The sequence below is a fragment of the Balaenoptera ricei genome, chromosome 3 (assembly GCF_028023285.1).
Source record: "Balaenoptera ricei isolate mBalRic1 chromosome 3, mBalRic1.hap2, whole genome shotgun sequence".
In the NCBI taxonomy this organism is placed as follows: Eukaryota; Metazoa; Chordata; class Mammalia; order Artiodactyla; family Balaenopteridae; genus Balaenoptera; species Balaenoptera ricei.
This window is the reverse complement of record NC_082641.1, coordinates 41,145,336-41,169,339: the sequence shown is the minus strand read 5'-3', so window position 1 is coordinate 41,169,339 and position 24,004 is coordinate 41,145,336. Positions and strand designations below refer to the sequence as shown.

The following is a 24,004-nucleotide window of genomic DNA, read 5'->3' as shown; positions in this document are numbered from 1 at the left end:
CTATGAACTTCCCTCTTAGAACTGCTTTTACTGCATCCCATAAATCGTGTAAGGTTGTTTTCATTGTCTTTTGTCTACAAGTATTTTCTTATTTCTTCTTTGATTTTGTCATTGACTCATTGGTTTTTTTAAAAGCATGTTGTTTAGTCTCCATATCTTTGTGTTTTTCTCGTTTTCTTTCTGTAGCTGATTTCTAGTTTTATACCATTATGTTCATAAAACATGCTTGATGTAATTTCTACCGCCTTAAATTTTTCGAGGCTGTTTTGTGTCCTGGTATGTGGTCCAGCCTAGAGAACATTCCATGCATGCTTTAAAAGAATGTGCTTTCTGCTTTTCTTTAGTTGTAGTGTCCTATACATATCAGTTAAGTCCAGCAGGTCATTTGTGTCATTTAGAACCTCTGTTGCCTTATTTATTTTCTGTCTGGATGATCAGTCCTTTGATGTCAGCGGGGTGTTAAAGTCTCCTACTGTTACTGTGTTCCTGTCAATTGCTCCCTTTATGTCTGTTAGTATTTGCTTTATATATTTAGGTGCTCCTGTATTGGGTGTGTATATGTTTACAAGTGTAATATCCTTTTCTTGTATTGATCCCTTTATTATTATATAACACCCTCCTTTGTCTTTCCTTATGGCCTTTGCTTGTTTGTTTTAATTTATTTATTTTATTTATTTTTGGCTGCGTTGGATCTTTGTTGCTGTGGGTGGGCTTTCTCTAGTTGCAGCGGGCAGGCTTCTCATTGCAGTGGCTTCTCTTGTTGCAGAGCATGGGCTCTAGGCACGCGGGCTTCAGTGGTTGTGGCTGGCAGGCTCTAGAGCTCAGGCTTAGTAGTTGTGGCACACAGGCTTAGTTGCTCTGCGGCATGTGGGATCTTCCCGGACCAGGGCTTGAACCCATGTCCCCTGCATTGGCAGGCATATTCCCAACCACTGCACCACCAGGGAAGCCCCTGGCCTTTGTTTTAAAGTCTATTTTGTCTGATATGAGTATTGCTACCCCCAGCTTCTTGTCATTTACTTTTGTATGAAATATCTCTTTCCATCCTTTCACTTCCAGTCTGGTATGTCTTTTGCCCTGAAGTGAGTCTCTTGTAGGCAGCATATTGCAGGTTCTCGTTTTGTTATACAATAGCTACTCTGTGTCTTTTGATTAGAGCATTTAGTCCATTGACATTTAAGATAATTATTGATAGGTATGTACTTATTGCCATTTTATTCCTTGTTTTCCAGTTCTACTTTGTTTATTCTTTTTCATTTTGTGGTTTGGTGAGTTTCTTTTGTAGTATGCTTGAATTCCTTTCTTTTTGTTTTTTTGTGAATCTGTTGTATGTTTTTGATTTGTGGTTACCATGGGGTTCATGTATGTTGATCCATAACTATATCTACTTGCTTTAAACTAAGTTATTCAAGTCCAAACACATTCTAAAAGATCTACATTTTTTACTCCCCTCCTCCACATTTTGTGATTTTGATGTACTATTTTACATCCTCATGCTTATTCTTTTACTGCTTATTGTAGTTATAATCACTTTTACATTTTCTGTTAGTTTTTCAATCTATGTACTGATTTATTTAAGTGATCTTCAATCCTTACTTTATATTTGCCTTTCCTATTGGGATTTTCCCTTTCCTATAGATTCTTTTTTTCCATTTAGAGAAGACCCTTCAGTATTTCTTATAGTGTAGGTTTAGTATTGCTGAATTTTTTTAGTTTTTGCTTGTCTGAGAAATTCTGTCTCTCTCTCTATCCTAAGTGATAGTCTTGCTGGGTAGAGTATCATAGGTTGCAGGTTTTACCCTTTCAGGAATTTGCATATATCATGCCACTCCCTTCTGGCCTGCAAAGTTTCTGCAGAGAAATCAGCTTATAACCTTAGGGGGGTTCCCTCGTAACTGACTCTGTTTTTCTCTCATTACCTTTAGAATCCTCTCTTTATCTTTAACCTTTGCCATTTTAACTATGACATGTCTTGGTGTGGGTCTCTTTGGGTTCATCTTGTTTGGGAGCCTCCGTGCTTCCTGTACCTGGATATCTGTTTCCTTCTTCAGGTTTGGGAAGTTTTCAGCCATAATTTCTTTAATTACATTTTCGATCCCCTTCTCTCTTTTTTCTCCTTCTGGAACCCCTGTTATGTGTAGGTTGGCCTGTTTTATATTATCCCATAGATCTCATGTTGCTTTCATGTTTTTAAATTTTTCATTCTGTCTACTGTTCTGATTGGGTGATTTCCATTATTCCATCTCTTCCACATCACTTATTCGTTCTCCTGTGCCATTTAGTTGGCTATTCATTGCTTCTGGATTGTTTATCTACGAAGTTGAATTATCTATTTTTGATTGGTTCATCTTTAGGGTTTCTAGTTCCTTCTTAATGTATCTGCATTTATAGCGATAATCTTTCTTAATTCAGTTAGTATTTTTATTACCAACTTTTTAGACTCAGGGTGTGGTAGACTGATGAACTCTGTTTCGTTATTCTTTCAGGGAATTCCTCTTACTCTTTTAATTGGTGCTAGTTCCTCTGCCTTTTCATTTTACTTAACTTTCTCTGTCTCTATGAACTTAGGAGAAAGTTATCTATTTTGGTCTTGAAGGGGTGTTTTTATGTGGGAGCATCCCTGTGTAGACTGTGTGTGTCCAAAGTCTTGGGTGCAGGGGCTGGTTTTGATATGGATGCCAGCCACGTCTTCCCTCAGAGTGTGCTGGCCACTATCACATTGATAGGGGTTGTGGTTGGTGTTGGAGGATCTAAAGCCTGCGCAGGGTGTGAGGCAGGACTTCCTCTCTGCCCTGTGGCTGTCACCACACTGATAAGGGTGGAGTCTGATCCCCAGTTGCTGGAATAGAAGCTCTGAGGGTCAGGCTCAATCAGGCTCCCTTCCCCTTGAGTGTGGGCTCTGCCCCAAAGGAGGGGAGTGCTGAAGCAAGTGAGGCCCGTGAGCTCACAGAGGACCGAGGTGGTGCCTGTGTAGGTGTCTATGGCTCTGCTCACACACAGCCCAAGGTCCCGTCTCTTCCCCTATTGTGTTTGTCCCAGATCTAGTGCAGGGCTGTGGCTTGGAGTGGCTGGGGCCGGAGCATTTGCTAGGCTGGGGCTGGAGGTTGGGGCGTGTGGCTGCAGGAATTGAGGTGGCTGTTCTGCCACCAGAGGTCTGGGCTGCCTCTGTGGCAGTCTTCCCAGGACCTGTCTGCCCCAGATCCAGTGCCAGGTTGTGGAGTGGGTGGGGCCAGGGTGCTTGCTCGGCCGGGAGACTGACCGCAGCCTGTTCCAGTGGCACTGCCTGTGCGTGTGCTTACAGTGGCCGTTGCTGCCCCACCTGGATCACCCCTGGCCCCCTGGACTGTCTCTGCGTAGCGAGAATGAGTCTTTTCCCAGGGTCCGGCTGGCTGAGCTCTTGTGCCAAGATGTGATGTGGAGCGAGCAGGGCCCAGGGTGTTCACCCTGCTTGGATTGGGGAGTGCAGCGAGGTGGCAGCCAGCAGTGCAAGGCCCTCTCCACCCTGATCGTTGGCAAGCCGGCACGCGTGCACTCCTCAAGAACAGAGTTTAGGCTTCTCCAGCCCCTCTATCTGCCCCAGCAGTTTTCCCAGCAGCCAACCAGGCTTGTCTCCTCTGCGTAGGACCCCGGGACTGGGATGCCCCGTCTGTGGCTTGGCCTGCTCACACCCCAGGAGGAGGGTTCACCTGTGCGGACCTTCTCTTCCTTTCAGATCCCTTCCAGGGGCGGAGGTCCCAACTTGATGCCTCTTTTCCATCCTACCCAGTTATGTGGAAATCTCTCTTGCCATTTCAGTGGTGTAGGGGTTCTTTTGCCAAGTTTCTGGTTGGTTTTCTGTGTGAATTGTTCCACATGTAGATGTATTTTGATATGTTTGTCAGGGGAGGTGAGCTCCATGTCCTCCTACTTTGGCATCTTGATCTGACCTCCATATAGTTTTTAAAGTAATAATATATTGGCATAATTTTGGGCAGTTGACATCATCATAAAATTTTCATTATGCATTTTGGGAACAAAGACTTATCCTTTCATACCCAAAGATTTTTTTTTCAGTAATATCACTAGTTACATCTAGCGAAGCATTTTTTACCTAAGGAATTCATTTATTCAACAAATACTGAATGCCTGTTCTGTGCCAGGCACCCACCAGTGGTCTTTGTCTGCCAATATTAGATACCATGGGGAATATCCTGTATCCTGTCTTTGGCTGGGACCTATGGAACAGCCATATGGACATTAGGAATCTCCTGCTTACTTGGTGTTTATTCCTTCACCTATTCAGAGATTGGACCAGAAGAATCCTGGGAAGGCTAAGAAATCCTCCACCAACTGTTCTCTTACCGAGATGGGGTTGCCTGTCTGGTCTCAACCTTACCCTCTCTGAATTCATTGCCTGCCTCCCTCCCACCAGACTTTGTCCTGCTCCTATTTGAGAACAGGGGCTGGTGGTTGGACAAGAGTCAGTTACATTCTGTGTGAAAGCACAGTATCATGAGATTACTGGGCCACCAGATATTCCCGGGATTTTGCACCCATGTTGTTCATATGTTGTTTATTATGTCATATATGTCCGTATGAGGTATATGTGGATTTCAGGATTTTTCTACTCAAATATTTCTTTAGAGGATCTTTATTGATGGTAATTAAATATTTAAAGAACATAAAGTATTCTCTAAGCATGTTTTATTAAAGAATCATGTCTTAATTTTGAGTAGGTTTTGTTCTAAGTCAGGAACACAGACTATTATGCTTTTAAGTCTCCAATACAGAGGTTAAGGGGTTAATCTGGGGCATGCTAAAATTGGGATGGAACATCCCTGACAGTTTTTAGTGCATTGCACTGGATTTAAATAGGGTCTTTGATCCCCAGTTTCTTAGGTGTGGCAGTGTTAATTGGTGGTGAGGTAATAATGGGCTAGCATCACTTTGACACAGCCTTTCTATACCCGTAACTTAGTTGCTTAACTAATTATAAGAGTAACCTAAAAAAATCGGCCTTTAAGTGGATTGTAATGCTTAAAGTCGCTTTGGAACTGTGGCTTTGTATGACAGCCTATGTAAATTCACCCAAGAAGTAGGAAACTCAGATTACTCGTGTTTCAAGTTTTTTAACAGGTAGCAAAACTTAAAGAATTTTATCTTTGAATGAAAGTAATAGTGGATGGTCAACAAATGAAGTGTTTTGTGATTTTGTGGGTATTTTTGTCCTTTAGATATGATGTTGAGCCACTGTATTTTCAGCATGTTTTGAGAAATAGTGATTAAGGAGCCAGAAGTTTGAATCTTAGAAAACAACTCCTGGATATCTTTTGAATCCACTCATTTCTTTTTTCCGCTGCTACATTTGTCATCCAAGCCACCACTCCATTTCTCCTGGACTGTTGCTGTGGCCTGGTGACAGTCCCCCTTCCTTCTCCCACTTAGGTCACTTGGTCATCCTACTTGAACCTTCTGATAGGTAATCACATCCTGGAACTTCAGCGTTCTTATCATGACCTACAGCCTACATGATCGGGCTCCTGCTTGCCCCTCTCACCTCCTCTCCTGCACCAGGCTCCCTGCTTTGCTATGGTGCTTTGTGGCAGGCTTATTCTCCCTAAGAGTCCTTGCCGGTCTCTTTGTCTAGAATGCCCTTCCTCCAGGAATTCTTATAGTTTGCTTCCTCACTTTATTTCCTCACTTCCTCCCTAATTAAATGTCACCTCCTCAGAGAGCCTTCTCTGACTACCCTATTTAAAACTGGATTCCTGTTCCCTTCCCTTGCTCTACTTAATATCTTGCAGTGGCACTTAACCACTACCTCATGTACTGCATCTGTTCGTTTATCTCCATCACTAGACTGTCAGCTTCCTGAGGCCAGGAATTTTTTGTCTCTGTCACCACAGTGTCTAACCATGACATGCACTCAAGAGTGCTCAGAAGTTCCGTCGGTGTTAAGTATTGTGCCCCCAAATTAAACACACGTGACACGATGTGTAGTTGTAGTGCTTACAGATGCGTAAAAGTATCTGGCTACATGAATGAGTGGATAGGTGCAGCTTTTCTTCTGCACTCTCTTCCTCACTCCCATCCTGCAATGTCTCTCCTACATAGTTCCTGAGCACCTAGTTGTAGTAAAGGCCTCTCTTCAGGCAGTAACGATTTGTGTGGTGTAGTTAGGTAGCTCACCCAGCAGAGGGCAGTAGAGCTAGGGCTATAGTAAGAACAACTTGAGTTAGCTTTTTACTTTTATTTTGCACAGAATCAAGAAGTTCAGTTTAAAAAAAAAAAAAAAAAAAAAAAAAAAAAGAAGTTCAGTTTAGTTAGTAGCCTTTTTCTTTTAGTTAGGTTGGAGTGGTCCTAAGATGAAAATCAGTCCCTCTTTTTGAATAAGATTATTTCCAATCTTTAATTGGTATCTTAGTTTAAAATATTAAAGGGTTATGATAGGATGAGGAAATTTTTTAAAATGTTCTATGTAGTTTTTAAAAGGTGATATAGAATGAATAAAAGGAATTACTTTTTAAAAATACATAAATATAAAACTTTTCCAATTTGGGACAGAATGGTAGATTTGATACAGGTCTTTAACCTACTCTGTGACAATCCAAAGAAAAATGAATGTTCTTTTTCTCCAAAGTTGTATTTTAATGTACGAAGCATACCAGATACGCTTACTGGTAGTGGTTCTGCAATCAGCTGCCCTTATGATGTGCTTCACCAGAATTGAGATGGGCCAAATTGAGGAAGGCACGTGGAGGTTCACCTGGTAGGAACTGGAGATGTTTGTGCATAGGTGTGAAAGGCAACACACACCCAGCAACCTTTGCATTGATGCGCCAGCTATAGAATGAGGGCCAGTCTATGAGCCTGATATGTATCTTGTTTTATAATTTCAGCACGTTCATTTCAGCATATTTAATCCTTAGGATGTAAACCCTCTTGCTTACTATTAAATTTTTTAAAAACACTATGCAGATGACTACTCATATAGGCTGCAGCGGTTTGACCAATTTTATTTTTTCTATATCAAGCACATATTTATATCTAGAGGTAAGTTGTGCTTTAGAGTAGTGCTTCTCAAGCTTTAACATAATATGAATCATCTGGTGATCTTGTTAAACTTCCAGTTGGAATTCAGTTCTGTGTGGCACCTGAGATCTGCATTTTGTAACAGCCTCCAGGTGATGCGGTGCTGCCTACCCGTCGACCACATTGTGCGGAGCAAGGCTTTACACCTAGTCTCTAAGCTATGAAGGCAGTTTAAGGTTCCTGCAAAGGCATCCTTGTGGCCACTGCTACTAACGTAAGAGGTTAGGTACGTCCTCACTCTTCTTCTGCTGAGTTTTGAATGTGTTCTGAAGCACAGTGAGTGCATGAGATAAATACAGTGAAATACGTTGTCGTAAAATTCAAATTCCAAAGTAAATAGCTTTATTTTCAAAATGATTTTAATTGTATTCAGTAATGTGGTATTTAAAGAGGGGTTTACAATTAAATAATACTTTTCTGTTTGATTCTCATACTTTAATAGGAGAAAAGCTCTTAACTAGTTTATGTTGATTACTGCTCCAATTTGATCTTTTGCTTCTCAAAAATCAAACGAATTGTGAAACTTCATATACAAACATGCATATTCATTTTTATATTTTTGGTGGAGAGAAAAAAAGACAAAAACCAGTTTATCAAAAAAGCAAATATACTTAACAAAGATTTATACATTATGTGTGAAGGAAACTATCCTAGACAATTTGTCTTTAAAAAAATATACAATTTAACATAGTTGTGCAATATATACATTTACATTTTGACTTTATCTGCCAAACTAAATCAGGTACGAATGAAACCAGCTTTTTATATTTACATAATGGCTACATTTTCATTCTTTAAGGTTCAAAGAAATAGTTAACATTTTTGTTTCAAACTTTACCCCCATGTATACTTTTTACCTCTAGAGGTCTAGTCTTTCCAATTGATTGAAATGAGTATGCGTTAATGAGGGCATAGTCCTAAGAGCTGTGTATATAATTATTTTCTGTGTACAAATTGTATTAATGATGGACCAGGGAGCTCAGTTTGAGGAATCCTGTTTAATGCTTTCTGCTTAATGATGGCTTAATTTATGGGACTGTCATATTATGTTATAGCTGTATATCAGAATAGATACGTTATAAAATTATACCTTCTATAATAACTTGTAGTATAATCACTTGTGTGATTATGATAAATTGGTTTTAGTTTTCTTTTCACAGTTAATAACTTTTACTATTTTATAAAAATAGCACAGCCAGCTAGGAATCTGTCCGGTTCTCATTTTGCTGCTAAAATGGACAATGCACAAATTCAAATCTCAATGCAATTTTTTCACAGACTGTTTTACTTTACTATTTTGTAAGGTTTGTGTGGCATGAAGCACACAAGGCATGAAGCAACTCAATTCTTATCACATTCTATACATATTGTCTATACACCATTTATGAAATGGAAACTTTGAAGATGACATCTTTTAAGCCCCATATTCTACTTACTTTTAAAATAAAAGTATGGCTGAATAGGAATACAGAGCTTTTTTTCTCAAATACTTTTTTAATTTCTTGGATGAATACTCAACCTTTGCTTAAAAGTGCTTGAGAAATACTCCTCACTAGAGCCTCTGCCTCAAATGTGTGATCTGGTAACAGAAGTTGTATATTTAGGCCACTTGCTTAGTGCAGTGGTTCTCAGTCGGGGTGATTTTTGCCTTCCAGGAGGCGTTAGCCAACGTCTGGAGACATTTTTTGATCACCACGATGAAGGGGGGAGAGGGAGCGTCTGGTATTCGTAGGTAGAGGCCATAGCCAGAGGCCAGGGCTGCTGCTCAACATCCCGCAATGCACAGGTCAGGCCCCCGCAAGAAAGAATTACCTGGCTCCAAATGTCAGCAGTGCCCAGGCTGAGAAACCCTGCCCCAGTGTGACAAATGGTGCAGAGACAAATGGCTACTTTTTTAGTTTATAGTAATCCAACTCCTTCATGGACACAGTGCTGTCAGGGCGGCACATCCAAGGCAAGGCTTGCCAGAGCTCGCAAGCTCACTGTGAGCGTGTGACCTCAGATTAGTGTTTTATCATCTAAGGAAGGGGCGGCAGAGTAAAATTAAAAGGATGACTTCCATTGTTCTCAGTTATATTACATCAGAAAACTAGTAAATATATACAGCAGTTACCCAGTTTTTTAAATAGTCTTTATCAACGTAATGACCAGTTTCCCCTCCACTCTTTTTTTAAAACACTTTTTCTTGGAATGAAACGGTGTTTGAATCCAGCTGTTAAAAGAATTGGGCTCTAGCACATGTAACTAGAGAATACCATGCTGTTTTTGCTGTAAACCCCTGATGTTTTACTTCTAATTGTTTTTTTTCCCCCTGTTTGTTTTGTCAGATGCAAAATAAATTCTGTAACTGTGCAGACAGCCCTGCACTGCCGTCACAGGCACACGTGGGCAAGTATCTGTTTTCCTCCGAATTCTTTTCAGTGTCAGATTCTTGGAGGATTGTCTGTCTATTTGTGTTGTAAGAAACCCAGATAGGTTTTTAAAGTTAAAAGCGTCGCTGCTGAACTCCGCCCCAGTCTCTCCCCGTTTTATAACAAGGACACTGAAGTTTACAGAGGCTAAGTGACTTGTCTATCTGAAACTTTAGGTATGTACTTTCTGACATAAAATAGTCCCCACGGCCTTCAGCTCTGCCCCCTTTTCTCCCGGTCCCTCCTAGAGGGTAGGTGGGCGCAGAAGTAGAGAAAAGAAGGTGCAGGAGGAGAAATGGGTGGTGGTCCTCACAGTGGCCCATTTACATCATAAGGACCGGGATGCTTGTAAAATACAGGTCACCAGGCTTCATCCCGATCTGACGACTAAATAAAAGACTCTCAGGAATTGGGGCATGAGACTCTACCTGGTGAGCAAACTCCCAGGTGAAAGTCCTTCTTCTGGAAGTGTAAGTAAGTCCTCCAGAAACAGACAAGCACAGCAGGTGCACATGCTGATTTGGTGGTTTCTAATATCTCCTTGTAACTTCTTGAAAATTCCTGAGATGTTTATACTTTACCTTGTTTACCCTGCCTGAAATCTCAACAATTAGAAATCCACTTGGGCTTTTCTTGCGTATTTAGCAATAAATGAAAATAGCTCCCTGAAGTTAAGGGGATTATACAGTAATTCACACAAGTGTGGAAGTGAAACAGATGACTTCCTTCTCACACCTGGAGAAGAGCAGCTGCCCTGGGAATGGGAGATTTGGACAAGGGGTTACAGGAGGGTGGAAAACTCTGGACTCCTGGAGAGGAAGGCGGGCAGCAGCAGGCATGGAGAATATGGGGGCACCAGGAGGTGGGAGAGGTTCATTTTGGAAGGAGGAAGGATTCCAAAGAAATTACTCATCTTTCAAAAATTCACAAGGTCCCCTACCAGCCAGCCAGTCAGGTCAGCCAGTTATGCCATCCTAAAGGAGAAAAATTTCCTCCTTCTTCCAGGCGGGGCCTCCAGCAGACAAGATTTTACCATAAATGATGTTAACGGATTTTAAACAAAAGTTTGTGCTTTGGCCACTAAATCATTTTGGCCCCTAACCCTCCCCCAGTGAAATGGAGATTTCCTCTGCAGGAGGCTCTACCAGTCAGGAAGCATGTTTTGATAAGTGCATCATCGCAAGAAAGGGACTCCTCTAAGGAAGCGGCTGTGGGCTGACAACAGCAAATTTTACCTAGTGTATAAACAAAATTATCACTGAAAATATCCTCTGTGGCAACTTTGGATGAGCAGCGTTAAGTTGAAGACCTGTGTTGTTTTTTCTGCCCATCAGCATCAATATATCCAAGCTAATTATATACCTATACCGAGTACTTCCACTTTTGTTGTTTAAAAACAATCATATTTTAAATGATTGGGTTTTTCCCCCAAAAAATTTTGAGAAAGGTTATATTTTTCTTTAAGAGTTCTCCTGTTTGGAAGCATTTCCTGTAAACTGTGGACCAGCCAACGTAAAGATCACTTTCCCCCCAACATAAAATAGTCTTTTACCCTTTATACTCCTGCCCTCCCAAATCCCTCACAGTTTCTTTCCAAACTGACCTGCAGTTCTAGTTTAGCTATTACATTATTAAGTTGCACTGGGGTTTTTAAGAAATCCGTTCGTGCGAGTAGTAAACCCTGGCTGAGATGCTGCCCCTTCCCACTGCAGTGGGAACTGCTGGGTGATTCAGCTGTTGAGTTCTGTGGTCTCATCAATTTCATCTGGATTTTTGGCCATTTTTTCATATTTTCTTTTGAAGAATCCAAGCTGTAAGATGATGATGTAAAAACATTACCACTTCTGGCTTATTTTGTATGGGACCCAGACTCCCCTCTCCTTGCACCTCTGGGAATCGTGGGGCTCTGGACCGGTCACTGTGCAGAGTGATTGACCTGGCATCAGCCCTTCAGTGAGGAGATCAATACCCAGAGTTGAAATGAATTGCATAAAGTTAAATTTTTCAGGGTCTACTTACTTGCAGCTGAACAAAACATTCAGGGTCTGGATGAAAGGAGGGTTGGAGAAAAGGGACCAAGACCAAGGAGATAAAATCCTTACTGACTGTTTTCAAAAACATGAGTGAGAATTTGCAAATAAACTTGCATTTCCTTTTTTCTTATGATAGGCGAGGAGGTACCATATAAAACTTAGAGTTGCTCATGTGATAAGGAAATTCAAGACAGAGGTCTTCAGGACCCCTGTATTTTTAAATATGAAACATTTCTTACCTTCCATAAAATTGCAACCAGAGCTAATAACAAAAGGATTCCAGCGATTGCACTTCCTACTATAACTCCGGTTGGTACTTCACCTTTCTCGTGGGGTTTCATTATGGTAATGGGAATCTGTAAGTGTATATACAAAACCATTGCGTTAATTTTAGCACTGAAAAAAAGTGAGATGGTCGAGTCAAATCCTCTAATTTTATAAGTGACGGTCTGGAAAGGGGATGTGACTTCCTCACGATCACATTCCTCAGTTAAATATTGTACAGTACAATCTCGAGAGAAAATGCTCCTGCAGATACAGGCAAGGCATGCAAGTCTTCCCATTTCCTTCCTTTAACTGCATCAGTATTTAGTGGATATGTCATCTCTGACAGTCTCAGATGCTTTAATCACTTACAAAATTTGGAACTTTAGTTTCTGGCATCCAGTCTCACCATCAAGTGAAAGCATTTGGAACCCAGTCTTGGGGAGGAGAGTCAAAAAATTAACAACCCAAATCCCTTGTGATCAAACAATAACAACAACAACAACTTTGAATTGGGCTCCTAAAATGTTGATTTATTTGATATGGATTGTTAACAAGTAGAAGTAATATCTCAGGGCTCAAGTTGACCTTTTCAGTGATAAATTGCCCTTGAGGTTACACATGATTCTTAACGTCTACTTCCTGGCAGTCTTTGTGGCTTTGTAATAGCATGGCTGCCGTAAGAGTTCTAACAGTAAAACTGTATATTCTTTTTTTTTAATTGGGGAAAGAATCACAACCATTTTCAAAGAGTTAATTTTGGAGCCAAATGAGGGGAGAAAACCTAATTTATTTACTTGACTTAACACTGAATTACAGTGGCAGATAAGCTCCTTTTCACCACAGAATTTATGAGTTGGGCTAAACTTGAGTCTGGCCTTTTGGTGACTATATTTCTTCCCATTTGGATTTTTACGAGCTAAACTAAGGCTTTAGAAATTTAGGAATAAAATAACTCGATTCATGTAGTTCACTGTTTAGTGGCAGTCATGTCCCTACTTCTCTCTCTTCTAGAACTTCCTAATCCAGGCTCCATGTATCTTTAGGGAACTATGAGTACATGATTTTTGTATCGGCTTTTTAAGTGGGCCTGGAATTCAAATAAATTTAAGAATCACTTGTCTACCTATAGGGATAGGTCAATTTATTATTTGGATTCCAAAATATAATTTTAAAATTTATTTAAAATAGTTATTTGGATTCAAAAAATATTTTTATAGACACAAGTAATAGTTGGCCTCTATTATTTATCAGTATTGCTCAGAGAAAACCATGAAAAGAAAAATCTCCCGAAAGGTTCATTGAAATTGTTAATTTGAATTTTTAATTAATGCATTTATTTAATACTGCTTTCTAAAAAAAACACCAGATTTCAGCAGAGGTCCAGGTATTGTCTGAATACTACATTTTTCTGAAATGAACTTTTAAAATATCTATAGTACTTCCCCCTTCCCGAGGCTTAGTTCATAGCACTTTGAATTTGAAGCCCACGTTTCCTTTGCCTCCGTTTCTGACTTTCCACACCCCAGCCTCTGAAGAGAGGGTGCGGGCCTTCACTGATAGTCCTAAACCAGAAGCAGAGCACCATCCTCTGTGTGGAATCATTTTTGCTGGGACAATAGTGGGACAGCAGGGCTGTGGGCTCCACTCTCAGGCATTGAGAGAGGTCCAGAGTTCACAAGGCCATTGACTTTTTGGCCAAGTCCATAGACTGCAGCAGTGGACTCTAGTGGACTGGGGCCAGCTGCCAAGCTGGCCTCGGGGCAGAGTCTTGAACTGGCTTCCAATTCCTAACAAAAGCGTTGGGAGGAAGATGACCAGGGCTCTGCCAGCAGATTAGCTGAGCATGGAAATCCTGCTATATCTAAATATGGCATATTCTAACCAGAGTTCCAGCGCGAAGGAAAGTTGTCCCGTGCCAGCGCTTGGAACAGTGAGCCTTTGTCTTCTGTGAACGTACATTTCTTTGCCAAACCCTTTTTTTTTTTAAATCAAGAGAAGCATTTATAGTTTTCTAGACTGAAGATCTAATGAATGGATGTTTCACACAGTGTCAGTGTCTAGTTTTAAGGAGTACTGCTAAAAAAAAAAAAGAAAAAGCCCTCTAGTAAATGCCTTATTTATTAAGCATACTTCAGCACTTCTCTTTCAAAAATACTCTAAAATACTATGTATGATTCAAAGGAGCATGACTTAGATTTCATGGCCTAGGATGTAAACTGCTTTGTGTAAGCGTGAGCAGAAAGGAGGAGCCATGGTGCTGGTTGAGGCCTGGCGCAGGGAGGAGGGAGCCATAGCACGATGGGGCCCCTTCCCTTGTGCCTCCTGTCAGATCATCACTTCTGATCCAGCTTTGCCAGCGTGGGGACGAGGGGGAGGGCAAGTACACCAAGGGGCTTTTTGGAGTAGCAAACACCCTTATCAAAAGCTCAGCATGATAAACATTAGACTTTCAGAGTTTCAGTAAGATACTTCTATATACATGTAGATGCGAAAGTGACTATTGTAAATGGTCAGAAATGGAATGCCTGTCAGAGATGCCAGCGCCCACAGGGAGGGATGCGAAGCGCTCACCGTGACGGTGTTTTCTTCGATCACATATATCTGAGGGTTATAGGTGTCGATTTCTGCCGCTGCTGTCAGCTGTACTGTCTGAAAAGTCGACTGGAACATAAGAAGAATAAAGAGTATATTTTATCCTAGCAGAAGTTAATGTATACAACTCGGCATGCTCCTTATTTATTTCCTTGTGGAAAGTGACAAGTGCAAATGCCAACTCTGAAGACAAGCATCTGTGTGTGCTTAAATCGCCGATATGCTGGGACCCCATGTGGGAACTTAAACCCTGCGGGTGACTGGACCCTGCCATAGCAAATTAAATGAAGTCTCTGGGGGGTGGGGTCTAGATACCAGCCGGTTAAAGCGTCTCTCCTGGTAACTCTAACTTGTGAACGGGTGAAAAACAAGGTTTTAGAAATGAAGTTTTTAATTGGGAAAGATCATAGTTTAGGTTTTTAAAAACAATGACGTTTGTGACATGAGAGAACATTGAAAACTTGGTATTTTTAAATATTTACCTGAATAAATCACAAAACAATGTGAAATCAGATTCAAAAGGAAGAGAATTTCTCTTCTGGGTACACATGTGTAAAATAATACTGTTTAAAGACCATGCATGTCAGTGGCAGACATCCTAAACCTTGTGTCAGTGCTATATAACATGAGTAATAATTTCAGATTTCCTAATCTAAGCATTTTTATAAAAAATAACTGGATTTGGGGCAGGCATATAGGAAGGGCATACATTTTATGCTGATGTTATTAGTAACCTCCAAAAATGAAATAACTTTACATGCCTTCCTGAGTCTAGTTACAGAAAAATAATCTATTTTTCAATGGATATATTACTGATGTGTATATTGTTTTCTCTATAATCAAGTATCGGGACTGACGCTTATTTCGAGATGGAATATAATGCCCAGATTTGAGAACTGCCTTCACATGATCTGGCTACTAGGATTTAGTTTTTGTGGTTACTAGGGCACATGATTCAATATACTCCATGAGGTAATTTGCTAAACTATATCTGGGAGCCAGAAAGAGAGAATGCATATCCAAAAAGTGAGCAATTTATTTCCTTTCCACTGGCTCAGTCTCTGATTAGCCTTAATTTTCTCAAGATGGAAGATTGCAGTAGAAGTTAACCCTGATCACTGGTCTCTCAAACATACATTATTTGGGGAACATTAGGAGTATTGATAATGGTTTAAATTTAAAAAGGAGTAACAGTTAAGTGAATGTTCTTATTTAATAGTCCCTGCAGACTAAATATGAAAGAATTTCCTTACAACACTGATATATCTGCCCTCCTAAGTCTGTACCCTGGCACGGGTACACAGTATCCTGCAGGGTTAACAAGTAGTGGTAGGCGCACCATGCACACCCAGGAGAGTGAAGTCACACACCTGCTAGCATTCAACAAGCCTTTTCCTCACAAACGGCAACCAACAATGCCACTGATTTGGAAACCTGAGCAATCAATTTGTGATGAAATTACTTGAAATGTTAAGTTGACTTGCACTGCCTCAGAAAAAGGGCAAAAGTTAGTATATTCATGGGCTCTAATACAGGAAGTAGGATTCATATTTCAGACTGGATCTCCTAGATGGTCTGAGAACATCCACTGTTGAAATGGTTCAAAACAAGGTGGGGATAAACATTTGACCTTTCATGAAGGAGGAAGATGTGTAGGACTTGATATGCAATAACTCTCAGGGGTGTTTTTCAGCTTAACTATCATAACCATGTTGAAAAAGCATAAATAATACACTTCTTCAGAATTTTGCTTCCAGAAATGAAACTGCTGCTTCTGAAAACCTTGGGGAAGGTACTATAAAAAGTCTTACAGTTAAAATGATGTAGCTTTAAACAAACTCAAGAAAAACCAAATGCTTTTTACAGAGCCGGGGTGATTGCCTTTTGATTTGCAACAGTCCGTTTTCCTTCCCAGCTGGCAAAGGTTACTATGAAAACATTTGTTCCTCAAATCCAAGGAGCCAAGATCCAACGGGTAAAACTGAGCACCAAACTGCAGCAGCTGGGATGATGGTATAACTGCCTGCTTTGCATCTTACAGGATTTAGAGGCATCCTGAAGGCTTGAAAGCAAATGCAACTAACAAGAAAACCAAATAAAGGCAAACAAGGAGACAACCCAACTCATCACTCCTCCACTTCTCTAGTTTTTCACCTGCCTTTCACAATTCCTCTTTCTATCATGTCTTTATCGAAGAATATTGCTTATATTTTGGTTCCGGGGCCAAGTTCGGAGGGAGCCAAGTTCTCTGATGTGACATAAAACTCCATAGCAGGGAGGGGTTTGTTGGAGAGATCATGAAGTGGTTAGAAAATAGGGAATAGGGTATGGTTGGTGAGCACCTTGAAGACTGATTTATTCGTTTAAAAAAAATTCACTGAGAGCCACAAGGCCCCCTGGAGGTTTCAAACTAATTTCTATTTTGCTGCCTCAATCAGAGCCAGTGTTAGTAAAATGAACAGCTCGCCACTTATGTAGTCAGATGTAAGGAGCTCTGTCCATCCTTACACTTCGTGCCAGATTGAAATTCTGGCTACCGAAATCTCTGCTGAAAGCAGATATCACTACTGCCAAGTCACACCTGCCAATTGGAAAAACACTCTGACATCATTCTGGCACATTCCTCAAACTCGTTGTGAGATTGAAATGACTTAAAAAAACTGTAAGCACACCGGGGCTTCCACCAGGGAAGGGATTATAAACAGGAGAGCAGAGTGGTTACACCTGGCTCTAATATAGGACAATGGATTCATAGGTTAGATTCATCTACCAGGTAGTTTGAGATCAATCAACAGTCACCTGGGAGCACAAGGAATTGAGGCACTTTGATTTGGGTGTGGTGGAGAAGAGCAGAAGTCAGAAAAGTCAAGAGGAGGAGGAGGAAGACAGAGCAGGTGGCCCACCGCACCCCAGGCAGCCGAGGGGATCCTGACACCATTTCCAGAGATTCTGCTGTAGTAGGTTGGCATGGAATCTATGAAGCAGATGCTTTACAAGCAGCCCAGGTGATTCTGAGGCCCAGCCAGGTTGAGCAAGCTTTGGAAAGGGATGGAAGCATACTGCCTTCCAAGGTAAGATTGCTCTGGGTCACTGGGCACAGCTGACATTAGTCAGAATGCTAATTTTGTCAGAGGGTGCGACCTTATTGACAGTGAAGGCTTATGTTTCATTGCTATCAATGAGCCAAATAAACAAAGCTGATACTTACTACTGCAAAAGTCCCGTTCCAAATTCTGGTAGACACATTAAGGAAGTATTCTCCTTTCACCTGAAGGTCTTTCAGCCAGCAGGTGACGTTACTACATGAAGCGGTTCTGCAGTTCTTTCAGGTTGGAGTCAAGGGTAAAAGAAGAGAGAGTTAGTACGGGCTTTAAAAAATAAACACCAAAATTTTACAAAGACAGGTAAAACCCAGTACTGGGAAGGATCTAAGGAAATCAGCAATCTCATGAACTATTACTAGTTACAACCCTTCTTCTGGAGATTTTTAGCACTTTGCTTCAAAATGTAAAAAGTGCATGTCCTTTGCCCCTGCCGCTTCCCATCTGTGTGGAAGGCCTCAGGAGATAATCATAAGTGTGTGCAGAAGAGTACAGCAGGCCTGTTTACTGAACTACTGTTTCTCAGAGTTAAAGAGAAACAACAACCCGCACAAGACTGTTAATCAACTATACTCCAGTGTAAAATAAAAATTTTAAAAAACCCAAAAGACTAAACAATCCGTGTTTATCAGCAGTGCACTAGTTAATTATTGAATATACATACACAAAATGTAGTACAATTTAGTCAGTAACCTCATGATACAGATGCACTCCTTGAATTTTAAAAAAGTTGTCAGTAAAAGAATCAGTGGTTGCCAAGGGTTAGGGGGGAAGGAGGGATGAACAGGTGGAGCGCAGAGGAGTTTCTGGGTGGTGAACCATTCTGCACACCGTAACAGTGGATCCATGTCATTGTACGTTCGTCCAAACCGATAGAACGTACATCAAGGGTAACCTAATGTAAACCATGGACTTTGGGTAATTATGATGTGTCAGTGTAGGTTCATCAATTGAAACAAATGTACCACTCTGGGCAGGGGGGCGGGGGGGGCGGCGGGTTCATAGTGTAGGAGGCTGTGGGTAAGTGGGGCAAGAGGTATATGGGAAATTTCTGTAATTTAGACTCAATTTTGCTGTGAACCTAAAATTGCTCTAAAAATAAAGCCTATTAAAAGATCTGTGACATACCAGCCAATGAAAAAAGGTAGCTTGGTCCATTTATGTAGCAGTGTACATGTGCTTATATGTAGGTTAATGATTAGAGGTAAAGAAGAATGTTCATTAAATGTTAAGTGGTCAGCTGTTAGATTTCTGGAGAACTTTAGTTTCTTCTTTGTTTTTCGTGTTATGTCTCCTCTATATTGTTCACAGAAGTTGCCTTTTTTACAAAATCAAAACATTTTCACAAAAATAAGGAAAATGCTGAGAGGTATAACTCATCTCATACCCTGAGATGAGTTTCTCCTGAGCATTTTTACATACCTCTGTTCAGATTTAGACCACATTTACACTGTAATTACACTATAGTTACTTAAATAAGAAACTGTTCATTCTCCTATTTTCCCATCCTTCATGAAATAAAATAATTGCAATAAAAGAAAAACAGGAGAATTTCAATGTTGTTCATAGGGGAGAACTGAGGTTGGTTTAGCTTTTACTGTTTACTAAATGTTTGCTTATTTGAATACTTCATATGTGCCAAGCACCATGCTAGATGCTACACAAGTGTCTTTCCCAAAAAAGTGGCATAACTCTCGAACAGGAGATGACAAAATATTGAAAACAGAGAAGGGTGGTCAGAGAGTCAAATTTAACAGCTCAATAGAAGACATCAGTGATTATGTGGAGGAGGTGAGGGGGCTTCACCTCCCAAACATGCCCAGCTCCCGCTCAGCTCTTTGCAACGTTTCCAACGTGCATGACACAGTTTGACATGGAGTCCTTTTAATATCATGAAATTTGGAATATGTATTTTATAATAATGGCATAAATAATAATTCCAATAACCTAGATTTCAGCGTGTATTTTCTTGATTCACACAGATCATCAAAGGCAAAATAGGAAAGTTCTACCACCTGAGGTGGCAGGAAAAAAGAAGTGCCTCAATTTCCAGGTAAAACAAACAATGAATCACTAAAGGAAGTTTTCACCCCATTAACCTGTCCTCACCAATTCTTTTACATGACGGAAATTTTCACCCTTGAAAGATACAGAAGATGATGTTTGTCCTATTTTCAGTGGATTTATTTCGGCTTTGCAACTGATGTCACCAGCCTACAAAGAAGGACATCAAATCAGTCTTAGGAAGCAAGATGGTTTATGATGTTATTTTCGACTTGTTAGGAAATCCTATTGTCACATGTTGGGGCAGGGGAGGGGCTCCCCGGATTCTCTTCACTGTGCTGACCTGGCCACACTTCTGTTCATCACTAATGTAAACCCTGAAGTATTCAAATCCTCCTGATGTGAGTCGATGGCATGGCGCTGGTTCTTGCAGCCCACATGTGATGACACAAATTTGTAATAACAATTGTCTGTGAGTGATTTATTTAATTCAGGGTTCTTTTCTGTGGAACAATTTAGGATTTTGCTTTCCTGTAGTCACCTATAAACAGCACGGAAGTAACACTGCTGTAGCATTAGCTAAGTGCTAGACTATGGCTGAGCCACTGTCAGGGGTTTGGCTACAGCACCTCTGTAGCCGGGGGGGCTTTTAGAGAAATACCCAGAGGGCTTTTAAAGAAAAACACTGGTGCTAGAGCCTTAGCCCTGGAGATTCTGATTTAATTGCCTGGGGTAGGTCTGGGCAGCACACATTTAAAAAGCGACCCAGGTGATTAAATGAGCAACCAAGGTTGACAACTACCAGTTGAAAATCCAGGCTGGCAGCTTGAAGACCAGCTACTGACTGCAGCTGTGTAGACCAACTACTCTCCCACTATGGGTTCAACCTCTCACTTCCCAGCCAACTAACTTCTCTATAAACAGGGCTCTGACAAAGTCAGATCTTCAGCTGGTCAGAAGGAGGTTTTAATAATTTCTGCCATCTGTACATCCCTAGACTCAGACATTTCTTATAACGATATCCTGCTTCTAATATGAAATTAACTGCTAGTTACCTGGCACTCAGGGTGCATAGGGGTTATCTTTTTAATTTCTTGTCTATATGATGCAGACATGATCACCCCCACCTCATGGAACATTTCCGTATGGAAGGTACACGTTTTTATAGGCAATTTGGCTGCACTTACCTGGTCCGTGTGCACCCCAGTCAGGTACATCAGCGGGTTCTTGCCTTTGGTGTATTGAGGGATATGGATGATTACAGATGCCATGCTGACAGGAACACTTCCTGTTGTTACCTATGTAGTAAGAAAACGTTCTGATTGCCGCTACATCATACACATGTTGGAAGGAACGTGATCAATAACCTCAGTGTTGATGAGGGGCAACTATTAAGTGGTAAGAGTGAGTCCATATGAAAGTGAGTCATTACTTCATGGTCACTCTTTGGCTCGCTGTGTTTTACCTCTTGGAAGAATATCAACATCTACAATTTTAACTGGTAAATAATTTGTGACTTAGGAGGTGATTAAAAACACATACCATCTGTGGGTTTGGTCTGCTAGGGCATAGAGTCCCACTCTGCCCCTGACTAGCAGTGTGGCTTGGGCAAGGTACTTGACCTCTTTGTGCTTCAGTTTTCTCATTTGTAAAATAAAGATAATGGGCAAATCAGTAGGTATGCACAGATACAGCCTCTGTTCTCGCTGGTGGAAAGTCTGTCCTAATTGTGCAGGGCTCATGCCCTACTGGTTGTTAAACATTTTAAAGAACACTCATAGGAATAATAATCCTATCAATCTCATAACTGATCTGGGAATTAAATGGGTTAACATACATAAAGCACTTCATACAAAGGCTGATACTTACTACATGCTCTTTGAATATTATTTTATAATATTTACTACTAATTGACTAAATGTTTTATTAAAAAAGTAGTTGCCAAATACCATGTACATTTTATAAATTCCAGTATCTGGATCACAAATCAAGACTCCTTTAAGGACTTTTTAAATCACTGAATTATAGAGTTGCAACCATGTGAAAGACTTATAGGAAATGTACAAAAATAAAATGGTAATGATTAAGGGCGGTGGATGGATTCTTCCCTTTTTAATTTCCAAAGTTTATGCAATGTTATTATAAAATATCATTCTCTCATAAATTCATTTCTCTTTATATAACTGAAAACAAACTTTAATAATTACTAAGTAATAGCCAATAGAAACTGATTTTAAAATATTTTTATATACTACTTAGCATGACTGTACAAAATAAATATTTGTATACAAATGGTGAGCTTCTCAAATAGAAGTGGTTTCCAAGGATAAATTGGCATACTGATTATATTTCAGAGACTTTTGTCCATAGTAGTATCATTATATTACTGCTCTGTTGATTAATGTGCAACATTTGCTTTCAAAATACATCGATTATCCCTTACCCAGAACACATAGCTATGTACAAGGCCCACCTGTTTACTTATCAATGGTCTACCTTAGTAGTTCTCAAAGTATGGCACCCGGCCCAGAAGCATCAGCATCACCTGGGAACTTGTTAGAACTGCACATTGTTAGGTCCACCCCAGACCTTCTGAATCAGAAACACTGGAGATGGAGCCCAGTGACATGTGTTTTAACAAGACTCCAGGTGATTCTAATGCGTGCTCAAGTTTGAGAACCACTGGTGTATTTCAACTTCTTTTTACTCTCTTCTTCTCCTCCTGCCCTCATTTTTTTCCCCCTTTCTCTTGATTTTCCATTCTTATGTTAGGCTTACCAACCTTAATGGAGAAGATGAATTTTGGACCAATATCTTCAAAATTGTTCACAATAGAAGGAATATTCCCATCCGAGGCGACTTCATAAAAATTTATGTTGGTAGATCTGTTGGATGATGTTTGCAAAGCCGAATATTTTAGTTATGCTGTTGTGTTCTTGAAGTTTAATATTTCTTTTATCTAAATATCTTCTAGCTTATTTTACAAGTGAAAGAGTTTACATTTAGGTACAAAACATTAAATGAAAACAAATGCTTATTATGGACTTATGATCCAGTATACATTTCTAAGGCTAAAACAAGTTCCTTTCAAAACATATCCCTTAATGATCATTCTGCTGAGATTCTTTGTCTTATATGTGTGTCAGTTGTAAAGTTTCTAAAATAAATACAAATGTATTACTTAAGAATTTGTAGTGAAACTCTTCTCAAGATATTATATCTTGACAGGTGTGTCAAGATATATTGACAGGTGTGTTAATACAGTGGCCACTTGGTCCTTATTGATTGGGTGAATGGATTTATAAGGCAGAGGATTCTCCACTTGGTATGATGGCTGAAATACCATGATAAGATATCGGGCATTAGCTCCTGCACTACTCATCACTGGATGCCTGTGAAACGGGGTATACATTTTACTTATTATTCCCTCTTGCTATTCTTCCCTAGTTCCAAACCAGCTCTGACGCTTTGGTCTGAATTGGGGTTGGTCAGTCTGTTTCCACCACTGACCATACAGACCATCTCTAAGGTGGCTGACCCAGGAGTTTTATTAGACTAGGCCTAGAGGCACTGGCCTAATTGGACTTCTTTGCTTGGGGCTGCTGAGCAGGGTTTGCAAGTGAAGTGATGACCAGGCCAGAGGGAACCCCACAGGACCACTCAGACTGGAAGGTAACTGAATACCATTCCCTCTCTTCACTCATTTCTGGGAATCTGAGGATGGATTTCAACTAGGGTAGCTTCATTGAGGGGTGGAGGGTAGATAGCAGGGATGGGAGTCTGAGAAGCAATATTTATTCCCAACAGACAATTTATCCTAACTACAGGATGTTGATTCTATTTCCAAAAAAAAAAAAAAAAAATTGGATATTTTCTGAGATAGAGTTTTTTGGTTTCTTTACTGAAAATCTTGCCTTTTTCTTTTTTTATGCCTTAGAATTTTTTCCCAAATTCTCAAAAGGAAAATATGCCATAGGGACTTAAATAGATGTAGTATTTGTCAAGGTTATGTCTATGAGAGGAAACAATGATTTGTCAGCCTTACATGGAAAATGGGAAAACTGACTAGGATTTGAAACAGAAAGCCTGACCCCAATGAAAATTAATTACAATAAAAGAAAATAAAACAGAAAGTCTGGCTGTATGTCCATGAATTATTCCCTTTGCCTTCCAGAAGATCTTTGTGCGAGCCCCTAAGTATGGCCAGTTTTTAAATTGATTAATATGCTCTGTTTTTGCATTTTAAAGAGATCCAGTATTTTTCCATGTTACTTAAGTGTTCCTTCAGTTACTTAAGTATTGATCAATATATTTATATTAGCAGTTAGCTATACTCAGGCGGATCCTGTTTTAGAAGTAACTCTACTGTCATCTATTTCCATCCATCATATTTGCACAAAATAATTACACACTTATACAGTATCAAAGTGATTCCTAAGGGATATACTCAATAATTGGGTAGGACTTTTTTTCAAAAAAAGTAAACTCTGTGTGTGTGTGTGTGTGTGTGTGTGTGTGTGTGTGA

The 24,004-nt window shown here is 40.2% G+C and overlaps 1 protein-coding gene and 1 long non-coding RNA gene across 2 annotated transcripts in view; one reads left to right on the top strand and one right to left on the bottom strand.

Moving 5' to 3' along the window:
- The first annotated feature begins 7,136 nt into the window (after positions 1 to 7,136).
- Positions 7,137 to 23,230, top strand: LOC132362228 (uncharacterized). The gene is made up of 3 exons (XR_009502310.1): positions 7,137 to 7,297; positions 19,458 to 19,528; positions 22,927 to 23,230. It is a non-coding gene; the product is annotated as an uncharacterized LOC132362228 (long non-coding RNA).
- The window catches only part of ITGA2 (integrin subunit alpha 2), a 105,267-nt gene continuing 88,675 nt past the window's right edge, over positions 7,413 to 24,004 (bottom strand). Inside the window, exons 24-30 of the mRNA XM_059916368.1 lie at positions 22,262 to 22,364; positions 20,667 to 20,777; positions 19,585 to 19,689; positions 17,583 to 17,696; positions 14,354 to 14,443; positions 11,755 to 11,871; positions 7,413 to 11,293 (exon numbers count right to left, since the gene is read on the bottom strand). Of these exons, the coding sequence (XP_059772351.1) occupies positions 11,213 to 11,293; positions 11,755 to 11,871; positions 14,354 to 14,443; positions 17,583 to 17,696; positions 19,585 to 19,689; positions 20,667 to 20,777; positions 22,262 to 22,364 (721 nt within the window). The 3' untranslated portion in view covers positions 7,413 to 11,212. The remainder of the gene's footprint in view (positions 11,294 to 11,754; positions 11,872 to 14,353; positions 14,444 to 17,582; positions 17,697 to 19,584; positions 19,690 to 20,666; positions 20,778 to 22,261; positions 22,365 to 24,004) is intronic.